At 34.3% G+C, this 16,688-nt stretch overlaps 1 protein-coding gene across 1 annotated transcript in view; it reads right to left on the reverse strand.

The window, feature by feature from the left end:
• LOC110709274 (threonine dehydratase biosynthetic, chloroplastic-like) overlaps nucleotides 1-13,601 on the reverse strand; it is a 34,619-nt gene extending 21,018 nt beyond the window's left edge. The window contains exon 1 of the mRNA XM_021887490.1: nucleotides 13,126-13,601. Within this exon, the coding sequence (XP_021743182.1) occupies nucleotides 13,126-13,497 (372 nt within the window). The 5' untranslated portion in view covers nucleotides 13,498-13,601. The remainder of the gene's footprint in view (nucleotides 1-13,125) is intronic.
• Between the last annotated feature and the right edge of the window lie 3,087 nt (nucleotides 13,602-16,688).

The raw sequence follows: 16,688 nt of genomic DNA on the forward strand, positions 1-16,688 counted from the left end.
TAGAGGACTTAGGTAATACTTTTGATTAGGTGATACGACTTTAGCCTATCAAAATTTGGCGCCGTTGCCGGGGAAACGGTTTTATTTTTATTTCTGATTATTTTTGTAGTCTAGATTATTATTATTATTTTTATTTTTTTTATTTTTTATTTTTTTTTCTCGTCTCAGAGAACGCAAGTTCTTTGAGATAGTTTCTCATATTTGTTTGTTTAGTACAGATTAGGAATCAAGCATGAATCCACCGCCACCACCTCCACTTTGCAAGCTTAGCGATTATTCGCAGTCGTCCCTGACGGATTTTCCACATCTTTCTCCTACACCAAATCTCGATGGAGTACAATTCGAGATCAAACCCCAGTTTATTACTATGATTGAAAGAAAGCAATTTAGCGGAGCTAAGAGTGAAGACCCAAATCTTCATATTGCAGATTTCTATCAATATTGCAACACCATTAGGCAAGCTGGGATCACACAAGACCAAATCAGGGAGATTCTTTTTCATTTTTCTTTGTGTGGTAAAGCTAAATTATGGTATAATGGATTGAATAGAACTGCACTTGGTATTACTGACTAGGATACTCTTGTTTTGAATTTCTATAATAAATATTACCCTGCAGAGAGGACAACTTTGTTAAGGAGTTCAATCCTAAATTTTTCCTAAGAAGCGGATGAATCTTTATATGAAGCTTGGGAAAGATTTAAGGATTTGCAGAGAGAATGTCCTCATCATAAACTAGAACAGTGGAAGATAATCCAAGCTTTCTACAATGGGCTTGGATATAATTCAAGAATGATTTTGGACTCTGCAGCTAACGGAAGATTTATGAATTTGGATGTGAATATATCGAGCAATGTTGTCGAAGAGATGGCTATTCATAATTCCCAATATGGGAATCCCAGAGGATTTGCAAATAAGGGAAAACATCAAGTCGATTCTATATATTTTTTGCAAGCACAATTGACTTCTTGATGGACCTGAGACACATTTCCTCTAGCCCCCGAAAAAGCGTAACAGGCAGCAGGTGCCTCATTTCTTCAGCTGCAGGAGAGTCCCAGTGTGGCTGATCATCTGAAAAGACCCTCGATCCGTCATTATACCTCTAGAGGTAGAAAGAATTGCAGTTCACCACTTTCCCAAAGAACCGGGTGAAGACAGCAGAAGTAGAAGCTAGCAAAGCAAGTCAGGGAAGCTAATTGCGACAGTTAAGCTATTTCAAAGCGACTCGCTTCTATTCTCGTTGGGATTGGATATAGATGGAACTGGAATCTGAACTACGATTCAGATCAAGTCTTACCTGCCCTAAAAGCTTGGAAAACTGATGAGCCATGTGTGGACCAAAATGGGCCCGCAAAGCCGGTTACCGGTAGGTCTAAGTCCTTCTAGGGTTCCCTAATCTTGGATCCTGGGGATTAGCCAGGAATTAGACAATATTAATAATTCTAATTCATCTTCCGTTGCTAATGTTTTTGCTATTGGTACTAACCCTGTAATATTTTGTGAAAATTGTGGTCTTGTAGGTCATTGGGCGCAGAATGGTAGGAGTTCACTTGAAATGGTTAATGCTTTTCAGGCATATAAGCAAATTAGTCCATACTCTAACACCTACAATGCAGGGTTGAAAATTAACCAAAATATGTCGTACAATAGTACGAATGTGCCTAACCCCCCACCACAGGTACAACAACCACAACAGAGGTACTACCAACCTCCACATCAGAGACCACAACAGGTTGTTACTCCTCCATTTGATTCTGACCTATCAGAAATCAAAACGATGTTAGCTACTATGCAGAAGCAGATGCAGAGTAGAGATGCGCAAATTGACTCATTGATAGCACATAATAAAATGATAGATACTCAGATTGCGCAACTTTCCTCAACTATGCAAACTTGCCAACAGGGAGCCCTATCATCACAGCCAGTACAACCTACAGAATATGCGAATGCAATTACCCTAAGGAGTGGTTCACACTATGATGGGCCTCCTATGCCCAAAGATGATGAACCTGTTATAACAAAAATTGCTAATCCTAATTCTGTTATACCAAATGATGTTGTTACTAGCCCTGTAGAGCTACAGGAAGTACTAATAATTCTGATAATTCTTTGCAGGGTAAACCCCAGGATAAGAGTGGAGATGTGCAAGGTCCAGCTATTAAACTTCCATTCCCTAATAGACATTTAAAGAGTAAGTTGGATACGCAATTTGGTAAGTTTCTGGAGGTTGTGAAGAATTTGCAGGTAATGGTTCCTTTCACAGATTTAGTTATTCAAGTTCCTGCATATTCTAAATTTATGAAAGAAATTTTGACTAGAAAAAGATCTATTAGTGAGGTAGAGACAGTTGCTTTTACCACAGAATGTAGTGCTATATTACAGAATAAATCTCCACCTAAACTAAAAGATCCGGGTAGTTTGTCTATTCCATGTCTTATTGGTAATCTGATGATTGATAAAGCTTTATGTGATTTGGGTGCTAGTGTAAGTGTTATGCCATTATTTGTGAGCTCTAAATTAAATATGGGTAAATTAAAAACTACTAATATTACTCTGCAAATGGCCGACCGTTATGTTAAATACCCTTTAGGTATATATTTTAGAGGATGTTCCTGTTAGAGTAGGTAAATTTTATATACCTGTTGATTTTGTTGTTCTTGATATGAAGGAAGATTTGCAAATTCCGATTATTTTGGGTAGACCATTTCTTCATACTGCAGGGGCAATAATAGATGTGAAAAGTGGTAAACTTACATTATGTGTAGGGGATGATAATATCACTTTTAATTTAAATAATGTCCCCTAAAAGCCTCATGTTAGAGGAAAAAGGTTATAGTATTGGTGTGGTTGATGTAAATAATTTTTTTAATAAGCCCTAAGCTCTCGTTAGAGATCCCTTGGAGGCGGTATCTTGTGTTGCATCTTCCGCGGGAGAAACTAATACATGGAAAGATGAAGTCGATGCTTAAGAGCTCTAAATTGTGTAGGGCTTGGGTTTGAAGATGAGCGAGTGGAGGAAGAGAACCAAAATGTAATTGAGCCCGTAGTTAAAGTCCAACTCGATCGAGTGATATTTGCTCAATCAAGGAAAAATCGAAGAAAATCGAGTGCAAAAAGAAATTTCGTACAGCAAGTCGTAAAGAGCCACCTGACCGTACCTTGGAGGCGGGCCTGGTCGGGCCACGCTCGCCCGATCGGGCGCGAGACCGCGGCAACAAAACTGGGCAACTTCAAACAGCCATAACTTTTGCGTTTCTTAACTAAATTTTGCGTGTGACTTATCATTAGAAATAGCAGCGCATCGAGGCATTTTGCCCGCATCTTCGCTATGGGACGTTGTCTGGGCCAAGAGCCATAGTTAGTTGCTGTTTCTATTTTGTTTTTTTTTCGTTGTTGATACCGGCAAGACCCAGCCAGATGATGTCTGCTGGTTGGTAGTGAGAGGATTCTTAGTATCTGCATACTCAAAAGAGAGCGCTGGTTAAAAAACAATCATTTGATTTTGTTTCTTGCTCTCTCTTAGCAGCGGGAAAGGAGTCTATCTATCTGCCTAGCTTTGGTAGATTTCCCTCAACGCAATCTAAAGAAATTCTAAAAATCCCTTTTTGGATAAGTCCGACGACTCAGCAGCAGTGCGGAATTGAGTTTCTCGTCCGGTGGATCTGATCTATAGTTAGGGGACAATACATACCAAAAGGTTCGAAGAAAGGAAGATAAGAAAGCAGAAAAAAAAGGATGGATTTGAACCTGTAGCCAAGCCAAGGTGAAAGGTGGGTCTAGGCTTCGGAAGCATAACAGAATCTTCAAGTCTACTTTCCAATGCAATTAGAATCACTTCATTATCATTTGTATAAAAAAAGTTATGAGCAAAATAGTGAACCTGACTCGTTTTGCCTCTTCTCTTACTAACACTTTGTTTCTATTTTGTCCAAAATTGTACCAAGGTGATGCATTGCAATGTTTGGGATGGTGGTGGATACGAGTTTGATGATGACTTGGATTACTAGCTTCCCTTTGAGCCAATGAGGACATTGTCCGATTTAGCTTGGGGGGGATTTCTTGTATATATAGGTACTCTTTCTTTCCCTTTATTTTTATTTTCTTTGGTGTGAGATTTTAATGCTTTCTTAGTATATATTTATTGCTTTCTAGTATAGTTTTACTGCTTTCTTATATGAGAAAAATACAAAAAAATTAAAAATAAAAAAATCCAAAAATACGTTCCAATGAATAATGAATCATGCTTCTCTGTGCCCCTTGATGAAATTTTCGAAATTATTTTGATTCTTGATTATTGATGATAAATATTGAGGATTAGTTGATCATGATTTGATATTTGATTGCCTTGGAACCATAACATGCGTCAATTTTGTCCAACTACTTGTGAATATAGTGCTTGACTAGTTGATTTGGTTAGGAATGTGTGTTAGTCCCTGGTATGTCAATGAATTTGAGTATTGGTTTGCAACTATAAGTAGTGTTTCATGGCTCATTATTATGCACATGTGGAGGACGAAGGCGTTCATTATTTTAGGTAGCCTTCAGATGATATTAGATACATTTGTTCCCTTCTTGCTACCCATGTTGTTGCTTGTGCCATTTTTGTTGTTTATAGCCACATTACAAGCCATATTTGCTCCATTGGTTACTAGTCCCAAGCTTGGCTTGGGGGAGCTAATAGTGAGTGTAGACACCCATTTGTGTCTCCCCAAAACCAAACCCAGTGATGAGAACCTTTCGCGTCGAATCATAATCGAATGAAGTGAAAGTGTGGAAAGGCTAGTGTTGCGGATAGTTTTAATTTCTTTTCTCTTCTCTCTGTTTTTGAAAAATTATTTTAAGAAAACAGCCAATCCAGTTTGGTTGGTCCATTATATGGGTCCAATAGTAGTGTAGTTGGATGAGGCTTGCAAAGAGCTTTCCAACGATATATTATAAGCCCAATTCCGATGAATATTGAGGAAGTTATGACCAATTTACTAAACTGGGCCCGGTTTGAGCCTTATGTACGGCCCAATGATCTAGGGGAGGGCCTAATATGATTTATCATTCCTAATGCAATTAGGAATGGTTTTGGTCTTCTAGTTCTTCTAGAAGGTTCTTTTCATTCCTAATTCAATTAGCATTGATAAATTGACTTTTGTTGACTTTTCAGAGTTTTAATTAAAATCAAAGAGCATTTTCGAGGAAAAGATATGATTTTATTCTCCAGTACGGCAAACTTATCTGATTTTTGAAAACGCGTCAAAAACAGGCCTGGCGCCTGACTCCAGGCCTGGCGCCAATAAGCTGGTGCTGGCGCCAGCTCTGTTTTGCGTGCGTCAATCTCGTTTTGCGTGCGCCAAGTGCTCTGTTTTGATATTTTATCTTTTTGGCTGATTTCTCTATAAATAACTTATTAAAAACTCCGTTTTCATTCACCTACAATCAGTTTTCATTCGCAATCATTAATTTTCTAATTCTCTCTTAATCATTCACCAATTCTCATCAACATTCATCTATATTCACCTACAATCAGTTTTCAATTCTCATTCTCTTCTAATCATTAATTCATTCATTCATCTTTCTCTTTCTTTCTCTAAATTTGTTTTTCACATACAAAATTTCGCATTCATTAGATCTAGAAACACCTAACCATATTCGAAGTTGCCTTTGCCCTAGACGTGAAAGGTTTAATTTCTGAGGGTTTGGTCCCAAATCTCTATTTGAATTATTTAATTTAATTGTTTTGTTTATTATTTTCCTTGAAGTTACTAACGCGTGTATTTTGTTATTAGAAAGAGGTACGAGGCATCAAAGTAAGTGCTTTAATGGTTTTTATTGATGTTATGATGTAGAAATCATGTTTATATTGTTATTATGATATTCCTAGTATTATGTTTTGGGAAAGAGTTATAATATCAAATATGCTTATTATGATTCCTGCGGTGCTTCCTATGTTCTTCCTAATACTTATGATTGTTAGTATCATGTTAGGGTTAAAGATTTGATCTTTATTGTTTAGTGACATGCTAGGGTTTGTTATTAATCTTGTTAGTATCATGCCTAGGATCTTGCTATTATTATGCTTTAACATTATTATGTTATATTTATGATTATAATTATTATTATGATGATTATTATTTTTTATTATGATTATGTTGCTTGATATATTTATTGTTATTGCTTGATCACCTTTTTATGCATGTTTAAAGGGAATTGGTACTTGTAATCACGCTTAATAAGATAATTAATAATCTTGTTTAGGGTTGATATGATTATAATTTCAAGTGATCGCCAATAATAGTTTTATTTGTGCATTAAAATTCAACCAACATAGATAAACAGGTTTAGGGTTAATCCTATTGATTGCATGTTAATTAAAAAGCGCACATGAATACGATCAGAATAAAGTAGAGGCCTATTATTAGGGCAGGTTCAATCTCTTTTAGGTTGGATTTGTACCTTCATCCTCGAACCCTTATTTGGTTCTAGACCTTATGGAGTTGACGATCTCTTGGATCGTTAAGGGGTGTAACCTTCACCCTGTGAACGGTTTACAAGTTCCTAAAACTTGTTGGCGACTCTTTTGCTCTATGTTCTTCTCTTTTTGACGCCACTAACTTTAGTGTATGATCACAGTGGGGTTCAAGTTAGGGGATTAACGCTTGAATTTATTCCCTACAGTGAGTGAGGTGAGGGAGTTTGTAGTGTGCACATTATTTGCACAATTTGGGTGGGTTTTGAGAAGTAATTTGTTCTTGATCATATTTTTGTTTTGATGACTTTAAAAGTTGAATATTCTTGAAAAATAAAAGTGTGATGAAAAAAAAAGAAAAGAAGAAGATGAAGAAAAAAAAAAAAGAAAGTGAACTTCAAAAGAAAAAAATGAGCAAAAAGAAAAAAAATGTTTAATGTTCAAGTGTTCTAATTGAAGGTTGATCAAAAGAAAGAAATAAAAAAATAGAGTCTCCATGAAATAAAATCAAGTTTGAAGAGTTAAAGTTTGTTATTCGCTCAAGTGTTACATTATTATATCTTTATGAGTGAAATTTATAAGTGTTGGGATTGTTTGATTTGTTTGGAGTTATTTTTGGTGGATTTTTGTTGGAGTTGAGTATGTTGGAGATAATTGGTCATTATTTATTTTGATCATGGGTTTTATTAGGATTTGGCTCCCTTTAAGCATAGCTTTTCTCTCACATATTCCCAAATATATCCTACCCTTTACCCTAGCCTTACATTACAAGCTTTAAAGACCTTCCGACCTTGTGCATAGAGTTATGTAAATGTGAAAGTGTTGCTTATCAATGCAAGTTATGACTTGACATATTCCGAGTTGACTATTAGGTTGAGTGTATGTCTTTTTAAACACACGAGTGCGTGAGTTGGGAGGGCATTGTTCACATAAAAGGGGTTGGTTGGAGAGCGATCGAGTACATCTTTTACTCGCCACATAAATGAGATCGAGTCGAGTGTGTAAGCACTAGTCTTGAATTCTATATGCTCTTGTGGTTTGCTCTATTTGACAATTGTTAGGGAAGATTGGTAGTTAGATGGATTTGATTGGTTGACTTTGATCCATGTTTGTCAGATTTACCTTGAATCGTATTTATTGATTTAAATTATTTTGGGGGTGAAGTATTGATTTATTTATTCATTGCTTTGCTTAGGGACAAGCAAAGGTTTGGCTTGGGGGAATTTGATAAGTCTATTTTATATATATATTTATTCCTCGTCCGACGGTCATATTTGTGTTAATTTGAGCTCTGCAGAGCTATTTTTATTACTAATATACGTTTTCTAGTGTTTTTGTAGAGTTGGTATTATTTTGTAGAAATCTGCAGATTTATGACGATTCCCGAGCTTATTAAACCACTATGAAGATATTGGAGAGGGATCGTATTTTTATGACCGTATATTTAAAGCTCAAGGCCGTGGTAAATAAATTTAGTTCGGTGAATAAGGGCTCAATTTTAGTGATTGAGGTCCAACGTTCCCCAAGAAATTACGATCCAAGGTCATTGAGAAATTGGGCTCAAGTTAACAAGATCCAACTCAAAGCCCAAGTCCCACAAGAGAAGTCCAGCTCGCTGCTATGATTGACGGGCCCGGTCGGGCAGTAGCTGGCCCGATCGTATACGCTGATATTTTGGTGAATCATAGTGGGCTATGTTATTAAAGCCCACTTGATGGTTGTTATGTCGGTGGGTATTGTTATAAAAGGGTGGAGTACATAGGATTAGAGGAGGTTAGATGAATTTCCTATAGACTTTTATTTTTTAATTTTCCGCAGCTTTTTGTATTCATTGTTTTTCCCTAGATTTGATTTTAGTGGATGTTTCCCATTAGAGCACCCACAATGGTGGGGTGGCTCGCTACTTTCTCTTCCCTACTTTTCTACCTCCACATCATATTTCACTATCTTGAGTCACTCTCTTAAGTCACTCTCTTATTTTTCCTACAATGGTGAGTAACTCCACTACTTTCTCTCATACTTTTATCAATACCCCACCATGATTTATTAGTACTGTTTTAATTCACAATATGGCAAAAAAAAAAATTGAAAAGATGAGCTGAGCTTCACGTGGGCCGAGGCGTCAGGTGACCTGCCAGAAAGAGCATCCCAACCTATGGGTTACTCATGAGTCACCTCCTACAATGGTGAGGTAGCTGAGAGAGAGTTGTGGGGAGGGTGCTCCCCACCATTGTGGGTGCTCTTAGAGTACTTTTTTGAGTTTTAGTTTGCTGCAACTTTGAATTAGCTTTTATTCAATATCTTAGAACTTATGTCCGCTAGGTTTTTTCATTATTACTCTGTATTACAGTTTTGTTCCACTCTCGTTTAATTATTACTACTTGCTCTAATTTTGATATTTTAGCTGTAATATTAGTTTTCAATATTCTTGTTCTTATTATGTTTAATTTAATCGCTTTGATTAGTTTAGTTTTAATTATGCACGACTAGTTTTATTCTAGGGTTGTGGGGATCCATGAATAATATGAAGGGGTAATTTATTATTGTTAATTGTCGATGGTTGATTAATTTCCTATTGATTTATTTAATACTATGCAATTAGATTAGTGCTAGTTTAATTGTATGAGTTACGCAATATTGATTAGAGATTCGAGAGATGAGAATTAATATTAAGGCCTAGTTTCAATAGACAATTTAATTTATAAATGGTTAAGTCGAGATTCGAGAGATGAGATTTAATACCGATAAATTAACTTTGTGACTGTAATACGTAGCGAAAGCCCTTTATGATCTGATTAATTGATACATTCATGATTGATTATTATGTTTTACCCTGAAATATTATTTATTGGTGAACCTATGCCTAGGTCTTTTATTTATTGATTTCATCCTACTTTTATTTCTCCCTACTTTTATTCTTCGTAGTATAGTTCCTTTAAATAACAAAAATTTTGGTTACTTGATAATCTAGATTTATATTAATTAATTAGGAATAGAAAGGTCAGTTTCCCTGTGGATTCGACCCTACTTCCCTATCTACTTTAGTTAGAGGATTTAGGTAATACTTTTGATTAGGTGATACGACTTTAGCCTGTCAGCAGCGCCGATTCTGACCGCCGCGACTGCTGCAGGAGGAGGGTGGCTGAGGTGGGGTAGGTTGTTTTATGTTTTTTTAATTAATATAATTAATTAATTGAGAGTTAAAGGTTAATCAGGGAAAATTAGAGGATAATTAGGGTAATTAGAGTTTTTGGTTGTCTTCAACAAAAAAATCTTACAATCTGGTTTCTTTGTGCCAAAAATTTTTTGTTACGATTTTTCCAACAAAAAGGTTGTTATAAATGGTTTTTTCTGACAAAATTTCCTTTCTAACATATTTGCAGAAATGCCACCAGATTAATAAAAACTCGTTTATCTGGTAGATAAACTTGTATTTACCGTAAATAAATTCATATCAATTTTATTACAGTATAATTTTTAACACTACTTACGTATTCATATACGAAATAATAAAAATTAAAGATCAAATTGATGATGATTGGTGACAAACTGACAACCCATCACCTTAACAAATCCCACCTGCATATAATTTTAAGTTTTGACACATCTAACTCAACCTCCTACAACTTTGTACCGTTATGATAAACAACGGCGGATCTTGGGCCAAAAAGTTTGGGGGGTCAAGGTTCGATCCTCCAACCTTTTGTTAAAAAATAACAATATTTAACCACTATGTCATAACTTTTTAATTGTAATTATTAAACATTATATTACTTTTTACCAATAACATAGAAAAATTAAGGGGGGCCGGGCCCCGACCCGCGTCAATGAAGATCCGCCCCTGGTGATAGAGTAACTAGTGTATAGCCCGGGCAATGCCCCAGGTCTATACGTTAAATATTCTCTGCTTTGTATTATAGTTTTCATGTATTATACTAATCTTAAATACTTTTTTTTTGAAAAATATAATCTTAAATACTTTTATTATAGATTTAGTTGAAGAAAATAATTTACACAAAAAAAAAAAAAAAAAAAACTCGTGCCATACATTAAGTATATTTAAGAAAAATAAATAAACAAAAGTGTTAGATAGCAAAGATGGTATGCCTTCTTATTTATTTTCTAATGACCCGAGTTCTACCCATGATATAAACATTTTTTAATTGACATGTATCAATTCTCCTTAGTGATATGGCATCTGCTTAGTGGAAAAGAGGGGTGACACGTGGCGTGTATCCTTGATTAGGAACGCCTTTTAATATATAGTATAGATATAGATTATATTGATGCAAGTCGATGATGAGATGATGAAAACTTTATACAATAACTAGTTTTGTGCCCTTACAATGTCCAGATTGTTTATTGAATTCTAAGAATTTTTTAATTTATATGTCAAATTTTAAAATATATCATTGATATAAAATTAGTTAGAAATTGATGTGCTTTTATAACGATTTAAACTATGTGGTAGGTATGTAATGACTAATAATATTGGTGAAAATGTTTGATTAAACACATATAAAAAACAAAATATATAAGCATGAAATATATGATTTTTTTTTTAAAAATTAGCCAAAAATATATTAAATAAAAAATTATTCTAAACCCGTTGGGTTGACCGAATCCAAAACTTTGGGTTGAACATATCTTGATTTGTCACCTGAAATGACCCGAACCGAAATGACTTGTGACCCGACCCAACCGACAGGTCTAATTGTGAAGTATATTGTTATAATCAATTAGAATATATTATAAATGGATGTTATACATTTTGAACTATTCCCTTCGCTATAAAAAAAATATTCTATATAAAAATTGAATGTATATGATTATTATTGAGAGTTAAAATCTAATATATATTTTTTAATAAAATTATAATTCAATTTATACGTATAAATTATTGGTATTTTATCGAAAATTAAACTCTAAACTAAAAATTTTATCCTAAAATTCTATTCAAATTTAATTGAAAAGGAATTTTAAACCAACTTTATTATCATAATCTATCTAAATTTATCCAACGTGGCGTGACACTTAGCGAAAAATTAAAACGTCAAATGTCGTTGTCTCATGATCTAGCTAAAAGTTTAGATTTATATATTAGTTATATGATTAGACAAATTTATTTTTATTGCATCAATCGTTTTAATTCCCACATGGAGAGTGCTTGTATTGATTATGGTTTTCATTTGTCAAACCCTCTTCAATACTAACTGTAGGCTCTCTTCATTCAATCAGTCTCCACATTAATGCAAGAGTCTTAATCAAGACTACATCGATCACTTGAGGCTCGACTAAGTCTTGGCGTCTTGCCCTGGCTATAAACTTGCCCTAAAGTAGGTGTTAATTAAAATTTGAAAGGGAATAAATGGGTGTGCAGGCCAGAAAGGAGGACTAATGGTGCGAGGCAAGCTTGCTTGGACATCCCTCAAACTCTAAGTACGATTGATATTGACTTGATAATAATCAGCTGATGTCATACTAACTTGCTAATAATACTTTGTAATATATACGACCTTTTTATTTCCAAAAGTTTAACTCACTTATTATAAAGATGTAGTAACATGTCTTAAAAAAAAAAAAGAAAAAAAAAAAAACATACCATCCTTACGAGTTTTACTAGCTAGTCATGGTAAATTCAAATTCAATTATTTAGCTTGTCTCCATGACTTATGCTTGGAAAGAGATCATAATAAACATATATGGGAGATTTATTACTTCCTCTGTTTAAAATGAAATATCTCCTCAACAACCAAGCCGGCTGGTTGACCTTCTAGAGAATTTTTAACATTACATTACTTGTTTTTAGAAGTATCACAAATATTGCACCATTTTCATTTTAGGAAAAGACATATACCCTTACTTTAACACTTGATTTTTTGGTTTATGTATACCATCACAACGGTAATCTTGTATTTTTACATTTCTCTCTCATTCTTTTTTCCACCACCAAAAATCTTGTGCCCAACTCCTATGATGCAATAAAAAAAGAATGGAAGAAGTATTAGTTTTTATTTTTATGATGCTTGGGAGATTATTTTAAGTTTAGATGGTCCACGTACGTACATCTTTGGGGTCTAATGCACTAAGGGCATGTTCTGATTGCTGAACTGAATTGAACTTATTAAAGCTAAACTGTAAACTGTATAATTATGAGAGAAGGAAATTAAGAATTGAATTGAACTTATTGAAACTAAACTGAACTGAAAATAAGCTGAAGAGAACAGGCCCTAATATGCTTAATTCTCATGAACTGTTATATAAAAAAGGATATAACTTAGTAATTGGATTTTGTTACTTAGAAGCTTCTTAATATATATGTATTTTCAACATATTAGAGTATAATTTTACAAAGTACCATTTTTAATATACGCAAAATACTAGATAATCATGATCAATGAAAACCGTACAAAAAGGTAAATGATCGATGTAATGAGATTTAGTAACGGAGGAAATACATAATAGCACAAATTGCACAACTTTCTCATCATTCTTGACCTTTCACGTAGAATTCAATCTTGTAGAACAAATAATGAATGATATGATAATCTACTAAATTAGCACCTAATAAAACTCAAATTAATAATAATAATAAAAATTTTTTAAAAAAATTATTTATTTTTTTTAAATTTTTTTTAAGAAATTAGTACAAAAAGTTTGTTACACTTACCGATTGTACATCCTCTCTTTTGAACCAAACGTAAGTGCCTAGCTTCTGAGAAAGTTGCTCGGCTAATTGCAATGGCGACTCCACCACGACGTCGTACACCCTAGACGTCAATATGCTCGCCAAATTCTCTATGGCCGACGATGCCAAAGAGTCCGATGTCGACCGTCTATGAGGAACTGCGCCTAGGAACCCGCTCTCGTATTTCAGCGAATCCGCTGAAACGAGCTTAAGAACGTCATCCGGTGGCGAGGATGGAGATACATGTGGCTGTTTATAAGACGAAATGGAAGCCACCTTTAACACGAAACCGGAGCAGCGGCATCCATGATGGAGCGGGAGCTTGTTAGGGGAGGTGAAGAAGGATAAAGACATATATAGTGAGAGTCAAAATTATTGTATGTTTTGGTAGTTTAGTGTGGGACTCGTTGCATAGAAAACGTATGTTTACTACTAATATATAGGAAATTTTGAAAAAATATATTTCTTATATAAGCACTTTTTTTTTCTTTCTAAAATCACCTTATAATTATTTTACACATGTAAAAAGAAAAAAAAAAAATCTTAAAGTAATTATTTTTTTATTTTTATTTTTATTTTTATTTTTTTGTGAGAACACATCTTATGCCAGATTCCAACCCTTAACCTTGTAATCCAGTATTGACTTGGTCACATGAGTGGCATGCAATTTGTTATATCCACCTTCCTATATTTGGTGATAATAAAAATAATCATAGTGAGTGGAATCTTGTTAGATACCTCTCAATTTGGTTTTTCAAAGTATTTCAAAAGTAGTCACTTTTCCCATTTAAGACTATGTTCACTTCACCTTTACAAAAATAATATTAAGTAAAATTAATTACAGTTCAACAAAAATAAGTTTATTTCAGTAAAATTTAGTAACTTCAAAGATAAAATATAATAGAAAACCAGTAAAACTAATTTCACTTCAGCAAAAATAGTTTCAATTTAGCAAAAATCAATTTAAATTTTTTCCAGTGAAAATAATCTAAGTTTAGCAACAATAATTTCAGTTCAGTAAAAATAATTTCAATTTAGTATAATTAAGGTGAAATGAACGAGGCCTAAATTATGTAAAAATATTCACAAACTCTACTTTGATAACGCCTTAGCTTTAGTTCACTTTAACTGTTTATGTACGCTAGCTAATCTATAAGGAAATATGTTTACATTATTAATATAGTGTTATTGGGGCCTTGTAAGATTTGTAATAATGTGTATATTATTAATAATGTTCATAATATTTTTTATTACAAAATTAAAATTATTTACTTTAAATAAATTTTTTAAAATAATATATAGAGATTAATTAAAACACATAAGATGATAAAGTATGATTAGAACTTGTTTTATCTGATCGAACTGAACACATTTTTTCCGAAATGATCTAAAATGAGTAAAAATAAGATGAATTAAACATGACCAAATTTTTAAGATTACAAATAAGGTGAAATATAATCCGTGGAATTTTTTATAAATAAATTATTTACAACTTGTGTAATGCTCGTAAAAAAAAATAAAAAAAAATAAAAAATCGTGTAATGACGACAAAAATGATAAAAGAAATGTATCAATTAATATGGAAAGGAGAAAATATATTAATTCATAATGTTTTACTACCTCCGTTAACCTAAGTTCTACTCGCTTTTTGTTATCATCGGTTTTCCTAGCTAAGCTCTACTACCTTTTTTTTAATATATATATATATATATATATATATATATATATATATATATATATATACATACATATATATACATATACATATACATATACATATATATATATATATTATATATATATATATATATATATATATATATATATATTCATGTTTTATCATCTACTATCCCACTTTGTTGGACTCAATTTATATTTAATAAATCCCTTAATATCCATTGCTCTCATTTTTAAATTAAGTAAAAGTACTCATATGCATGCATTTACTTTTTCTTGGTTTTTGTAGCTACTGTAGTACTCCGTAGTAACTAAGTAGAACTAAGAAAAATGAAGGGATTACAAATTTACTATAATGTGATTGTAAATTGTTAGGGCCTATTATTGTGTATAGTGTATAGTTATCGGGCCTATCTCATGTGCCCTATGCTATGTTTGCTAGGTTGTATATATACACTTGACATACTCTAATGAAAACTGCGAAATTATTTTGGTGACATGGTATTGGAGCCAAAATCATTCTACTCCCTAAATTAATTTCTATCATAATCTCTACAATCAAATTTCTGAATTTTTTTTCTAATCAAACACTTTCTACACATTTTCTTGCTGTTCTAATTCGACTTTTGGGTTTTTCCCCAATTCTACTGGTTCTAATTCGACTTTTGGGTTTTTTCCCCAATTCTACTGGTTTCCTTCTTCGACTGTGGTTCGGATTTTTGCGCTGCTTCTCATACTACTACTCTACTTCTTCTTCTTGATCTACAATGGTGATTGACAATACTTTGATGTCTTCTTCTATTTCCGCATCCGCTGATAAGTTCCTACCTAAGCACCGACGCAAATCACACTTATATTGCACCAATTGTAATCGATCGGGTCATGATTACGATGATTGCTTTCTCGTTCATGGCCTCCCTGACTGGTGGCTGGCCAAATTTGGCCACCACGGCTGCTCAGTAGCCGATTCTCCTTCTGCTCATGCTCTGCCTTATGATGTTAAGCTGCCTTCCTCTGTTTCAGCGTTGCACCGTCTGCCAGGCCGCGGGGATAACCTGCGACCCTGTCCCGCGGCTGCTGCCTCTTCCTCGCAGCTTCTGCCAGGCCGCGGGGATAACCCGCGACCCCACCCCGCGGCCGCTGCTACCTCTACTGTTGCTGCCCTTCCTCGGCTTCCTAGTACTACTACTACTGCCTCTTCTATCTTGGGTGTGTTTGACCCTTCTATGGATTCTATGGCTAGTGATTCTCTATCATTCTCATGGATAATTGACACCGGTGCATCCCATCATGTTACCGGCAATGACAATTTTTTGCACGATGCTCACCTATTATCCCGTGTCCTGTTGGTCTTCCCGATGGTGCTAAGGCCATGGCTACTAAGGAGGGTCATGTTGTCTTGGCGGATGGCATTACTCTTCAAAATGTTCTATTTGTTCCGCAATTGAATTGCAATTTAATTTCGGTGTCTAAGTTGATTGATGATTCTAATTGCTTTGTCCGATTCACTAATTCTCTTTGTGCTATATAGGATCAATCCTTGGGGAGCTTAATTGGAGGTGGTGAACGGATAGATGGACTATATTATTTCCGGCATATTCCAAAAGTATGTGCTCTTACGGGTCCGGAGATTTCTACATTTGAGTTGTGGCATCGTCGTTTGGGGCATCCGTCGGAGAAAATTGTCAAATTGCTTCCTGCTATTCGAGGTAGTACCGGTACTAAGTGTTTACATAAAGCTTGTGAAATTTGTCCTCTTGCTAAACAAACCCGAGACAGTTTTCCTGATAGTGATAGTCGTGCTAGTCGTATTCTTGAAATGATACATTGTGATTTGTGGGGACCGTATAACACGGCTTCTACTTGTG

Source organism: Chenopodium quinoa, unplaced genomic scaffold (genome assembly GCF_001683475.1).
Source record: "Chenopodium quinoa cultivar QQ74 unplaced genomic scaffold, ASM168347v1, whole genome shotgun sequence".
Taxonomy (NCBI): domain Eukaryota; kingdom Viridiplantae; phylum Streptophyta; class Magnoliopsida; order Caryophyllales; family Amaranthaceae; genus Chenopodium; species Chenopodium quinoa.